The sequence below is a fragment of the Danio rerio genome, chromosome 4, assembly GCF_052040795.2.
Source record: "Danio rerio strain M-AB ecotype USA chromosome 4, GRCz13ab, whole genome shotgun sequence".
Classification (NCBI taxonomy): Eukaryota; Metazoa; Chordata; class Actinopteri; order Cypriniformes; family Danionidae; genus Danio; species Danio rerio.
In genome coordinates this window covers 75,166,238-75,180,532 of record NC_141024.2, presented here as the reverse complement: position 1 = coordinate 75,180,532, position 14,295 = coordinate 75,166,238, and the positions used below count along the sequence as shown (strand labels likewise).

The 14,295-nt window shown below is 42.1% G+C and overlaps 2 protein-coding genes across 5 annotated transcripts in view; both read left to right on the top strand.

Annotated features, from left to right (window-relative positions):
• Window positions 1-14,295, top strand: part of LOC137491376 (protein NLRC3-like) — a 44,943-nt gene that overhangs the window by 14,674 nt on the left and 15,974 nt on the right. The window contains exons 7-9 of one of the 4 annotated variants that reach the window (XM_087245955.1): window positions 1,630-1,676; window positions 1,912-2,115; window positions 2,225-3,324. The exons of 2 other annotated variants lie outside the window; for them this stretch is intronic. In XM_087245955.1, the coding sequence (XP_087102081.1) occupies window positions 1,630-1,676; window positions 1,912-2,115; window positions 2,225-2,268 (295 nt within the window). In that variant the 3' untranslated portion in view covers window positions 2,269-3,324. Of the gene's footprint in view, window positions 1-1,629; window positions 1,677-1,911; window positions 3,325-14,295 lie in introns of those variants that run through there. One more of the 4 variants, NM_001445229.1, reaches the window with a different exon arrangement.
• The window catches only part of LOC147845314 (NLR family CARD domain-containing protein 3-like), a 48,354-nt gene that overhangs the window by 27,774 nt on the left and 6,285 nt on the right, over window positions 1-14,295 (top strand). The window lies entirely within an intron of this gene.

Sequence of the window (14,295 nt, the reverse complement as noted above, 5' to 3'; positions counted from 1 at the left end):
GCAGACACCATATTTAATCAGAAATCTAGTGTACATAGTTTTACGTTAGGAAATGCGGTCTTGAATGTACAAACAATCGGCAAGCTACTAAAAACAGATGTAACACATGATCAAATGTAGTCTTCAGTCAGCTCATGTCAGTCTTATTCAACTCGTTTAGTTTTGCCTTCATTCATTTTTGATTTCCGTCTTCAACACATGATTTATTTACAGCACATTTTAAACACAATAGTTAAACTAACTCATTTCTAATATCTACTTTATCTTCCACAAGGTGACAGCCAGTGCATAATAATTTACTAGTTATTTTGAAAGACAGTTGTATTCAGACAAAGTCCCTTTAAGTGTTTTATAGTTTTTTAATTAAGATTAAAGTGTAATTTAGAGTTTTTCAGTTAACTACGAAAGTTTAAATAATTAGTCAAATGATTTTGTAACTGATTTATTGTGTAAATAAAAAATATACAGTAAATATTTCTTAAGGATGCTAATAATACTGACACTATTTTTATTAAAATTAAAAACAGCTTTTATTCACAAAATAAACAATAAGAAATAGGACTTATTGTGACTCCAGATTCATTATACTTTGGGAAACACTGTAAACATTTCCAGAAACATTATTGTAAATGAATGGGAGGGCAAAATAAATGGACTTCATCTGTAGGCCTGTTAAAGTGTACAGGTGCAGCAATGTGCCTTGATGTACTCGAATATTAGAGATGTGTTCTCCTACACCAAAAGTCACTTGTCAAATAAATGAACAAGGAAGGTTATTTTGAGTTGAAGTTCTTTAAATATCTTGTTTATGAAGACTGCAGAGTGATGCATGAAAAAAGGACTTTGAATAATGTTTTAAGTATTTTGTGATATACATGTTAAAATGTGCTTCTTCTGATAGTACGTGGCCTCCCCACCCCCCCCCCACCCCCCACCCCCACCCCCAAACCCCAGTGTTTCATAGACTCAGTCAAGCTGCACTTTTTCTGAAATCCTGGCTTTCTTAATCTACTGGTGTGCAATACTCCTCTGATCTGAGTCCTATTGTGTGGTGAAAGCCGCTCTGTACTGGTGCACTTTGATTATAATCCAGTGGAAAATAAATCGGCAGCTTCTGTCAGTGGAGCAGATCTATGAGCTGCAGAATTACCAGATCAATATTCACAACTATTCCAGAGCATAATGAAATCTGTACAGCATGAGAGGAGCTTCAGTTTAATGATGATCTGTTTAAACTCATTCTGGCTCTACATGAGGCTGGATGTAGGCTGTGCTGGATAAATGAGCTGCCATTAGAACTTCTGTTTCACAGTCGGCCAAACTGAAGAGGACTATAGATAATAAAGTGTCCCCCTCTCTACATGAACTGATAGTGAATGACTTGCTCTTCATAGACAGGACTGTTCTACTCTACAGGCTGCATCTCCTGTGTGTCTTCATCAGAGTGTGTGAGCGGACGAAAGTGTTTTCCATCAGGGAACATGAGGATAATAGAATAATGAGTGATGCTTGATCACAATCATTCTGACACACATCTGCTGACAAGTGTGTGTGTGTGTGTGTGTGTGTGTGTGTGTTATAAGCTGATGTTTGTGTACTGACTGTAGGACAATCTGTGTGTGTTCACAGTCTGGATCATGGAGGAGAGACGAGGATTACAGCAGGACTACACAAATGTAGGACTACACACACACACACACTCCCTCTCTCTCACACACACAAAAAGACACATACTTACATACACACACTCTCTCTTCTCTTACACACACACACACACACACAAACACAAACATGTAGACACACATGCACAGACATTCTCTCTCTCTTTCTCTCTCTCAAACATACACACACACACACACACACACACACACACACAGCTGTGGTTGTAAATGTGTGTGTTCTTGTGTTCAGATGTCTGTTTCCTCACTCTGGATCCAAACACAGCAAACACTCAACTCATTCTGTCTGAGGAGAACAGAGAGGTGAAGAATGTGAGAGAGAATCAGCCGTATCCTGATCATCCACACAGATTTAATGGTTATCTTCAGGTGTTGTGCAGAGAGAGTGTGTGTGGACGCTGTTACTGGGAGATTGACTGGAGTGGAGATGATGATGGTGTGTGTATATCAGTGTCATATAAGAGCATCAGGAGGAAGGGAGGAGGTGTTGAGTGTTGGTTTGGATATAATGCTCAGTCCTGGAGTTTGTTCTGCTCTTCCTCCAGATTCATATTCAGTCACAATAACACACTCACTGATCTCCCAGTGAAGGTGCTCAGCAGGAGAATAGGAGTGTTTGTGGATCACAGTGCAGGAACTCTGATCTTCTACAACATCTATAGAGACACAATGAGCCTCATCCACTCAGTCCAGACCACATTCACTGAGCCGCTCTGTGCTGGGTTTGCTGTTTATCCTGGATCATCAGTGAAACTGAGCTGAAGACTGACGAGAGATTTACCCAGAATCCTCACAGTCACAGCAGTGTGTGTGTGTGTGTGTGTGTGTGTCTGTCTTTGTTTTAGAGAGAGTGTGTGTTTGTGTGTGTGTGTGTGACAGAGTGTGTTTGTGTGTGTGTCTGTGTTTTAGAGAGAGTGTGTGTTTGTGTGTGTGTGTCTGTGTGTGTGTGAGAAAGAGAGAGTGTGTGTAAATATGAGAGGGTGTGCTTGTCTGTGTATGTGTCTGTGTGTGAGTGTGTTTGTGTGTGTGTGTGTGTGAGAGAGAGAGAGTGTGTGTGTGGGCGTGTGTGTGAAAGAGAGAGAGAAAGTGTGTGTGTGTGTGTGTGTGTGTGTGTGTGTGTGTGAGAGAGAGAGAGAGAGAGAGAGAGAGAGTGTGTGCGTGTGTGTATGTGCGTGTGTGTGTGTGCACAGATTTACTATTGTTTGTGTGTGTGTGTGTGTGTGCGCAGATTTACTATTGTTTGTGTGTGTGTGTGCGCGCAGGTTTACTATTGTTTGTGCGTGTGTGTGTGTGTGTGTGTGTGTGTGTGTGCGCAGGTTTACTATTGTTTGTGTGTGAGCGTGTGTGTGTGTGTCTGTGTACACACAGGATAAAGAGTACAGAATATGGCCAGCACTTTGTACAGTACTCCATTAGTTGTGAAATGTTGAATTATGTTTGTGTTCTGCTTAAAAATGTTCTTGATTTTATTTAGGTGTCCTCAAGCAGAGGCTTATACTGTTTTACAAGTGTTGTGTCTGTTGGGGATGGCGAGAGGGGGGTCCTGCAAGCACTGCTCAGCACATTGGTACTTCAATGCTGAAGGGGAATTCCCTTGTGAAAAATGTACAGTTGTGTTTATGTTTATTAAAGATGATAGTCAAGACCTGCTGTATTTAAAATTATCATTATTTTCTGTATATTGACAGTCATCCTTTTGTACATGTGTGCATGTGCAGACACAGATGTGCGGTAGGGGTTTGGGAGACGTCTGACATGAAAAAACACAACAACAACAACAACAACAACAGATCAGCTAGATTTTTACTTGAACAGAGAAAGAGGGAAACAGATCAAAAATGTTGTAAGTGACTCCTTATAATAACATAATAATAATGATAATATTAATAACTTGATAAACAAATTCATTATTAAAATTATTTTGAAAGATCTACAGTATCTGTGCAGGGCAGAAATGAACCCAGACGTGTTGTTAGAAAGTGCTATTAAAGTATTTATCCTCTATTTACTATAAATACACCAAGAAGACTGCATTTAAAATCAGTGTTATTAGATTATGAATTTTTTTGTAACTTATTAAAGTGTAGAACCGATATCAAATTAAAAACCAGCCAGTAGGTGGCGGTAGAGCACTGTCTTAATTCATTCCAATGGAGAAACTGAACAAAGCGAGTGATGGATCAGTAAATATTAGATGATGAAACTGATCGCGTTTGTAGACGACACACATACCAGGAAATATGAGAAGATTTAATAAAGGATTTTACTCCTGCTGGAACATTAACATATGACAGATAATAAACATTTATAATCAGAGCAGCATCAAAATAAAATAAACCCATTATATGATGAAATAAACTGATTTAATAAGTGTAAAGGTGTCAAACACTTACTTCCCCTGATGAATAATAACATATTCCTGCTCATAATAAATAAATCATAGTTAAACTCCAAGCAGTGCAGTATTAAAACATTTAAACACATGTCCAATACTCTAATAGTCTTAAATCACAGCGTGTAATGTTAATATTTTCAGTTGTACATTTCCCAGAGACGTCTCTCATTCATCAAAGATAACCCTGAACTCAAAATGAAAGTGAACTAAAAACACTGCATTTTCTTCAGACTCCACCTTTATTTGTTTGCTGTAGTGTAAATATAAAAACTAAAGCCATAAAAGCCACACATTTGACGACACATTTGACTGCTGCATTTCATTTGAGTCTATCAAAAATAAACATTCTGATGCAAAATAATCAACAATCATCAACATGTCACAATTAAAAACACTGCACTGCTGAAAGGCAGAAGTGAAGGGACGTCATTGTGAAAATGGGATCCTGTTTAATATAAGAGTCGTAATATTGTTTAGCAAGAGAAATACTACTATGAAATTCACATTACCGTTTTCTTTATCGATTACATTCATAAATCATTCGTTTACATCATTAATGTCACCGACTCGGTCCCAGTCATTCCCCTCGCTGGCCAGCAGAGGCCACCATCTCCGGACGTCTAACCATTACGTCATCCCTTCACTCTGATTCCAGCACACCTGTTCTCCATTCCACTAATGACCCACGTACCACTTATAAGCAGCTCTCACTCACACCACAGTGCAAAGTCTTGTTTAGCCCCGGCCAGCATTTCTGTGCGTTCTATCCTGCCTAATCTCCCGTTTACTACTACCGCCCGTTTCACGACTCTGCTCTGTCTTCTGCCTGCCCTCGACCAAAGCCTGTTTACTCGGACTCTGATTCTCGCCGCCTGCCCCTGACTAAAGCCTGTTACACGGACTCTGAATCACGCTGCCTGCCTCTGACCTAAGCCTGGTAATCACACTGTGTCTGTCATCTGCTACTTCCCCTTTTGATGTGTATGTTGTATGTCCACACAGCCGTGCGAGTTGTTGATGTTTAAGTGTGACTTAATAAATACTGCAAAATGGATCCCTCCGTGTCAGTCTCCCCGTTACAGAAGACTTCGCCCAACATGGATCCCGCAGCCATCCAGGTTTTGTCTCACGAAGTCACAGCTCAAGCTCAGGTATTGTCTACTCACCAACAACAACTAACACACTTAACTCAGTTGACAGACGAACTTGTGAAATCTTTACAAAACCTGCAAGCTGCTCCCACAGCGCAACTCACCGCCAACTACTCTCCGAGTCCACTTGTTGCGACACAACCCCCGATGACCTCCGGAGCTCGATTGGCATTCCCTGACAAGTTCTCAGGTAACCCAGCAAAATGTAAAGGCTTCCTGCTGCAATGTAAACTGTTTATCGCCCAACAGCCCCATCTGTTTAAGGACGAGAATGGGAAAATTGCTTTTGTGTGCTCACTGCTCACTGGGAAAGCGCTAGACTGGGCTACTGCAGTTTGGCCAGACAGTACCCCGATATTTCCCTCGTTTAATGACTTTCTCAAACGTTTTTGCACTGTGTTCGATCATCCGGAGGGTGGTCGTAACGCTGGTGAGGAGCTATTGTGTATCCAACAGGGAGATCGCTCCGCAGCTGAGTTCGCACTGCAGTTCCGCACCCTGGCAGCGCAAACAGGCTGGGTTGATGATCCACTTACTACGCTCTACAGAAAGGTTCTGAGACCAGAATTGCAGAAAGAGATGGCATGTCGTGACGAGGGAAAAACACTGGATCAACTGATTGAACTTTCCATAAGGTTAGACACTCTCCTCCGCACTCGCAACCCACTGTGCTCAATTGCTTCCAGTCCTGTATCCCCTGAGACCTCAGCTGAACCCATGCAATTGGGTAGAACCCGCTTGAACCCAGAGGAACGAGAACGAAGGAGGAGAAATCACCTATGCATCTATTGCGGTCATACGAAGGTTTTATGTCCCAACAAGCCTCTCCTTAAAACCCTCTCGGTGAGTGTAACCACTATGTTCACGACCACTAATGCTGTTATGAATTTGCCTGTCATTTTGAGAAATAATGGAGATGATATTGAGACCATGGCCATGATCTATTCAGGAGCCGCTGGCAACTTTATCGACTACACGTTTGCCACCACTCACTCCATTCCTCTAACCTCCTGTGATTCCTCCATAGCCATCACTGCTGTAGACGGGCGCCCTTTGGGAGAGGGACGCATAAAATTCCAGACTCAACCAATCTCTCTTCAAACAGGCTCTCTCCATGAAGAAGAGATTTCCCTTCTTGCCATCGACTCCCCTAAGCACTCTGTAATTCTCGGGTTGCCATGGCTACAACTACACAACCCTCAAGTTTCCTGGAAAACTGGTGAGATCACAAAATGGAGCAATCAGTGCTTTAACCAATGTCTGCATTCTGTTTCCCCAGTCCAGATCAACACGATTACCAGCACCGAAGACCCTGAACTTTGTCAAATTCCCGAGGCTTATCATGATTTGACTGAGGCATTTAATAAGCAGAAGGCTACCAAGCTCCCTCCTCATCGTGAAAATGTCTGTGCCATCGAACTGTTACCAGGCACCACGCCCCCTCGTGGTCGCATTTTCCCCCTCTCTCAACCTGAAACTGAAGCGATGAAGAATTACATCTCTGAGGAGCTAGAGAAGGGCTTTATCCGACCATCTACCTCACCCGCTTCAGCAGGCTTTTTCTTCGTAAAGAAGAAGGATGGCAGCTTACGCCCATGCATTGATTACCGAGGCTTAAATGAGATCACCGTCAAATACCGCTACCCCTTGCCATTGGTTCCAGCCGCCCTTGAACAACTCCGCTCAGCTCAGTATTTCACTAAGTTGGACCTCCGTAGTGCATATAACCTCATCCGCATACGACAGGGAGACAAGTGGAAAACCGGGTTCTCTACAATCGACGGCCACTATGAATACCTCGTTATGCCCTTCGGCCTAGCAAACAGCCCTTCCGTGTTCCAGGCTTTTGTAAATGAGATATTTCGAGACATGCTCAACAAATGGATCATAGTATACATTGACGACATCCTGGTCTACTCCAACTCACTATCTGAGCACATTCAGCACGTCAGGGCAGTGCTCAAACGCCTCATCCAGAATCAGTTATATGCTAAAATCTCCAAGTGTGAGTTCCATCAAACATGCATATCGTTCCTGGGTTACATCATCAGCCCCGAAGGCGTGGCCATGGACCAACAAAAGGTCGACTCTGTGACGCAATGGCCACAACCTGAAACTATCCGACAACTACAACGATTCCTGGGCTTTGGCAACTTCTACCGGCGCTTCATAAGAAATTTTAGTTCAGTTGCTGCTCCACTTATCGCCATGGTGAAGGCCAATAACGCTCGCCTCAAATGGAACCCAGACGCTACTCGAGCCTTCACTCAACTCAAAACCCGCTTCTCCAGTGCACCCATTCTGCGTCATCCTGATCCCGAGCAACCCTTTATTGTTGAAATTGACGCATCCAACACTGGCATTGGAGCCATCCTGTCCCAAAGATCCCTAGCCACGAAGAAGCTCCATCCCTGTGCCTTCTACTCTCGCAAACTCAACTCCGCGGAGCGGAACTATGACGTGGGAAATCCAGAACTCCTCGCCATGAAGGGGGCGTTAGAGTAGTGGAGACACTGGCTTGAAGGCGCCAAACACCCTTTCACCGTCATCACCGATCATAAAAATTTGGAATATATCCGCTCCTGTAAACGTCTGAACCCTAGACAGGCAAGATGGGCTCTGTTTTTCACACGCTTCGACTTCCAAGTCACATACATCCCTGGTTCGAAAAACATCAAAGCAGACGCTCTTTCCCGCCTCTCAGACGATGAGACCTCGGAAAACAGTGATGAACCCATTATCAAGGATCCCCTAATTGTCGCTCCCATCCAGTGGGACATCGAACACGAAATCCTTCAAGCCGCCGAAACCAGTTCCACGCCACAGTCCTGTCCGGAGAATAAAATCTTTGTTCCCCCGTCACTTCGGGAGAGGCTCATCTCCGAGGTGCATGACCACCCCAGCTCCGGTCATCCAGGCAGCACGGCCACCGTGCAATTAATTCAATCCCGCTATTGGTGGCCATCCATAAACAAAGACGTAATCAGCTTCATAAACAAATGCTCACCCTGTCAGATGTCTAAACACTCCCGTCACCGTCCAGCTGGACTACTCCAACCCCTGGAGGGGCCACACCGTCCCTGGTCACACATCGCCATAGATTTCGTCACCGATCTACCTCTATCCCAGGGAAAAACTACCATCCTCACCGTAGTAGATCGATTTTCTAAATCCTGCCGTCTCATTCCCATACCCAAACTGCCTACAGCCATGGAAACAGCCGAACTGCTCTGCGAATGTGTGTTCCGATACTATGGTCTCCCCGAAGACATTGTGTCAGATAGAGGTCTCCAATTCACATCTCGACTCTGGTCAGCATTCTTTAAAAATCTTCAGGTGAATATCAGCCTAACATCCGGCTACCATCCCCAATCCAATGGGCAGACAGAGCGCTTGAACCAGGAGATTGGCAGATTCCTCCGCACATACTGTCACTCTAACCAGAATGAATTGGCTAAATTTCTTATGTGGGCAGAATATGCTCAAAAGTCTTTGAGAAAGGCATCAACCGGGCTAACTCCATTTCAATGCGTCCTGGGCTTCCAACCTCCTCTCTTTCCCTGGTCCGGCGAGACCTCCGAACTCCCCGCTGTGGACACCTGGTTTAAAAGCTGCGAAGAAGTTTGGAACGCAGCTCACACTCACCTCTCTCACGCCGTACGGCGTTTCAAGGAACAAGCCGATCGACACCGACGTCCTGGTCCCATGTATTCCCCAGGACAATGGGTATGGCTCTCCACCCGTGACTTACGCCTCAGACTGCCCTGCAAGAAGCTCAGCCCCAGGTACGTGGGTCCGTTCCAAATTGAAAAGCAAATATCTCCTGTTTCGTTCAGACTGACACTCCCTAATCATTTCCATATTTCTCCCACTTTCCATGTCTCTCTGCTCAAGCCTGCTGTTGGTCCAGCTGAGGCGGATAGGGAGGTGGCAGCCGGTGAACAGGGTCCCCCGCCTCTCATGATCGATGGTGAGGAGGCCTACCAGATCCACGAAATCCTGAGATCCAGACGCCGGGGTGGGCAACTCCAATATCTCATTGATTGGGAGGGGTACGGCCCGGAGGAGAGATCTTGGATTAACCGCAAGGACATCCTGGACACAACACTACTGGAAGAGTTCCACTCACAACATCCGGATATGCCGGCCCCTCACCCCCGTGGAAGACCCCGGCGTCGAGACTCACCTCACTTCAGGAGCCGTTCGTTGGGGGGGGCTCTGTCACCGACTCGGTCCCAGTCATTCCCCTCGCTGGCCAGCAGAGGCCACCATCTCCGGACTTCTAACCATTCTGCATCCCTTCACTCTGATTCCAGCACACCTGTTCTCCATTCCACTAATGACCCACGTACCACTTATAAGCAGCTCTCACTCACACCACAGTGCAAAGTCTTGTTTAGCCCCGGCCAGCATTTCTGAGCGTTCTATCCTGCCTGATCTCCCGTTTACTACTACCGCCCGTTTCACGACTCTGCTCTGTCTTCTGCCTGCCCTCGACCAAAGCCTGTTTCCTCGGACTCTGATTCTCGCCGCCTGCCCCTGACTAAAGCCTGTTACACGGACTCTGAATCACGCTGCCTGCCTCTGACCTAAGCCTGGTAATCACACTGTGTCTGTCATCTGCTACTTCCCCTTTTGATGTGTATGTTGTATGTCCGCACAGCCGTGCGAGTTGTTGATGTTTAAGTGTGACTTAATAAATACTGCAAAATGGATCCCTCCGTGTCAGTCTCCCCGTTACAATTAACACATAAAACACTCAGCAGGAATGTCCACTTTAGTGCATTTTTGAGTTGATTAACAATAAAAGCAATATTTAAGATGTTGTAAATGCATTTCCTGTTTACTGACACGCTGTAGTGGCGATCAACGCTATTACGTTTCCACTAACCAATGAAACTACAAGTGGGCGTGGCTGAATGTGCAGCCCCGCCCCAGATGCTGCCCCCTCCCGATCTGCAGGCTGCAGACAGCGGCTTCTCAACCATTTGGGCTCTGACCTGAGTCAGATTGAAATAGTTTTGTGCTCTGCTCAGATGTCCACTAGATGGCAGTAAAATGCAGCAGTAACGCAAGCTGAGGAAGTGTGTTAAAGCAGAATAAAAGAGAACTCATTGATGGATTGTTGACAAAAACAACACTCATTATATTAAAACATCAGTCATGCTGAACTCATATGATGAGGGCAGTCTAAATTATACTGGATATTTAATTGGATAAGACAGTTTCTTCTAAATACTTCATCTATCTGTAATATTATCTCCTGTTTCATTTCTCTCATATGGGGGTTTAGTATTTATTTTAATGTGTAATTATTCAATAGAAAAACTCCTAATCAAACTCTCTATACTTCACTAACAAGTGCTCACAACATGGAGACTGATTTATAAACTTCTCCTCACAGCTTTCTTATTTGGAATAATGCCAATATCCTGTATAAAAATAAATCAATATTCTTTCACAGTCGATATAACAACGGACTAATATTAGTGAATCAATTATTTGATAATGAAGGAACATTATTTACACTTACAGAATTTATCACAAGATACACAATTCCTCCATTACAGGAGTTTACGATAGTGACTGGGGCAAAACCTGCTGGTCTACACATGCTGTACAAAAGCAGTGTATGTACATCAGCACTTCCTGTTTATCCTCCTAAACCTGACCAGACCTCAGTCAGTATCTGTTCCTCTGGATTTAAGCTTCTGACTTCATAGAGTTTATCCCATTAAAAATGTCTGTGTAAAACTGATATTGAGTCTGAATGCTGTTTTTGTGAAAGCTTTAATGAAGTTATTTTTACATTGATTCTGGTTTTGCCAATATACTACATATTTCTGCATTAATGTTGAAGCTTTTATTGCTCATTAAATTTGAACATCATTTTCCGTATCTTATGAACATGTGATTTTGGGTTTTTATGTTGAGCATCGCTCTTTAAAAGATGCTGGTTTTATTATAAACTTTATTATATTATTATGTAAACTTCACATGCATAAATACAAGTTTAGGAAAAGCAAAACCTCTCTTCATGATGCTAGAAAAAGAGATTCAAATGAATATAAAAGTGATTTCTAAGTCTGAAAATAGAAAAGCAAGTAAAACAGTCAGCATATGCTCCTCCTTTAACATATGTGCATATAAATGTGTGTATATGTGTGTAACAGGGTAAAAATAATGTTTAATTGTCTTTCACCAAAATGGGTTATTTTGTTTATTTTGTGGTTGTTGAGAGACCTCTTGTGGCAACAGTGTGTAATTGTTTCTTTCACCTTTCACCTGCAAAGCCCCGCCTACAGCAGGAAATGCTTGCTGAATGCAGAAAGGTGGTAGGTAAAATGTGCTCCAGCTAAATGTGACAAATTTAGTATTTTAACACATATTAATAACACATACAAGCCCAATATGAACATTAAGTGATGTTTTAGATCAAATCTGTCGAGTGATTGCCGTGTGTGACCTACTTTGTGTGGTTAAATTTGCTCATGCTATGTGTAGCTGGAATGATGACATTAATATGTGCAGGGGGGATTTCTTACTATTTGTTTGGGGGTTTTAGATGCATGTTTAAATGCATACTGTTGCCAGAGGATGTATATTTCTGTTACAGAATAAACAACGCAGAATGCAGTTCTCTGTGTCCGCCTGAGGGATTTGTGTCATCAGGAAGAGAAGCGTTACATATGCATTTCCTGTAGTAAAAGTGCACTTAATAACTCTTGGTGATAACTAAATTTGAAAAATGTGTGTAATATATTTGTGTAATTTAATAATCATATACCCTCTCCTCTGTTGATTTTGTTGTGTTAGAAAACTACATGCTGGTTCTTGTTAATAAAAAAAATAGTGTTGGGGTAACAGCAGTGTGTGTGTGTGTGTGTGTGTGTGTGTGTGTGAGAAGGCTCCAGAATACACAGCCAGTCTTGAACAGAGAGCTTGAGTTCAGTCTTTCTGCTCATCAGGTCGGTCATAACTCTACACTCAGTGTCTGAATCTTCCTCAGCACATCGGCTTTCACATCGCTATAACTGATGCGTTTTAGAAACACAGCTATAACAGTCAGAGAAGCATTTGCTGATCTTCATGATGGTGAGGTCAAATGAAATATCTTCAATAAAAAAAAAATAAACCTCTGTTGATTGTCAAATATTCTTACAGAAATGAAGTCAAACTGTACTCAGTGAAGCTGCTAATGCTGTTATTTGATTGAGTTGTTTAATCCTCTGTTTTAGTTCAGTTGCTTTGGTGTGACGCTGTGTCTGTAGTTTTATTTCTTCCTTCAGTTTCTTCTTCCTTCAGTGATTGTGCTTGTTAACAGCAGGTGTTCATCAGTGTCTGAATTCACTTATTTGTGGTCATTCACTCTGTCCAGTGGACTAAACTAATTGACTAGTGTAAGGGCCGGGTGAATGAGGGTGTAGGGCGAGATCAGACACTCTGATTAGTTTCTTAAAGACAGGGGTTTTCTACAAAGGTAGATACATGTTCCTCTGAATGACAAGGAGGCAAATCAGCTTCTAACGCCGAGAGGGTTATTTTACCTTTATCTAACTCTATAATTTTAACACTTTACTCTGAATTACCACAACACTTGAAATTTAACACCAATGAATTTGCCGTGTAGTCTTCTCACTACATCTAAAAGTGTCTCCACAGATTGTGGTTCAGTCGTTCACAAGCATTAAAATGAGTAAAATATTATTTTAATAATGAAGAATATCTGGATGAGGAAAAGATCATAAGTGTCACTATAAACCCTAAATGAACCCAGTTTACCTCTGCACACGACATCCGTGCCTTTAAATAATATATTCAGCTTCATTTATTGTGTTTCCACTAAACTATTTCATCTCATCAAGAGGGAAAAGATGTATAATCATGAATCTTGTTCTCCTGCAGATCTAAATATCAAGGATAAATCATATATAACAACATTTATATTAGAAAAATCCTGTTTGCAGATTTGTTTTCTGCCCACAGCAATAGTTTAATGAAACATTATGTTTTCCCAGAAGTTGTGTTCAGATATCTACAGAATCTTTTCTTAATAAAGGAAATAAAAGCCATTTAAAACAGTGCACGTCTCATCAGCTGGTTAAAGGATGACTAGAGGAAAATGAGCTGTGTTTCTGTTTTACTCTACTTTAACAAGCAGAAAACTCACACTGACTTATTATCGTATTGTTCTGAACATTTTGAGAAATGACGACGATAAAGGGTGTCAAACATCTGTAAATGAGTGATCATTATATAATCAAAACCTTTCATTAAAGCTGTCCTGTTCTCATCTTACAGCAATTTAGACAAGCTTTTACAACCATTTCAAACACTGACCACTCGATATACAACCACAGCATCAATAAACACACTGCCTTAACTATGTGTTTTAATCTATGTGAATAAAGACAGATTAACAGATATATTGATTAAATAGGAGAGTGATCACCAAACACCTTCACTAATAGACAGATAATACAGTTAAACTCAAATGAGGAGCTGCAAACAATAAACAAGATACAAACTGCAAGAACTAGGGCGACACGGTGGCTCAGTGGTTACCACTGTCTCCTCATAGCTAGAAGGTAACTGGTTCGAGCATTAGCTGGGTCAGTTGGTGTTTCTGTGTGGAGTTTGCATGTTCTCCCAGTGTTGGCGTAGGTTTCCTCTAGGTGCTCCGGTAAGTAGGCGGTTCATTCCGCTGTGGTGACCCTTGATAAAAATCAGGGACTAGGCCGAAAAAGAAAATGAATGAATGAACATTTCAGCGAAATTTAAAACTGTTTTGGCTTCAGTCCTGACTAATCTAATGTATAAACACACTTATATTATTGAACAGCATCTGAGAGAAAGTAATAATTCATCAGAGAGATCTGTAAGGGGTGTACTCATTTCCATTTCCATCTGTAATCTTATTTTATTAGTCCAATACTGCTTTAAATATTTTTCAGAGACCTCTTGGATTTTATTTCAAATACCTTTTTCTCTATTCTCATATATGTTTGTAATATATGACACTATATATACTATACTTTTTCAATACTCTTTCAACACACTCGTGCTCAGA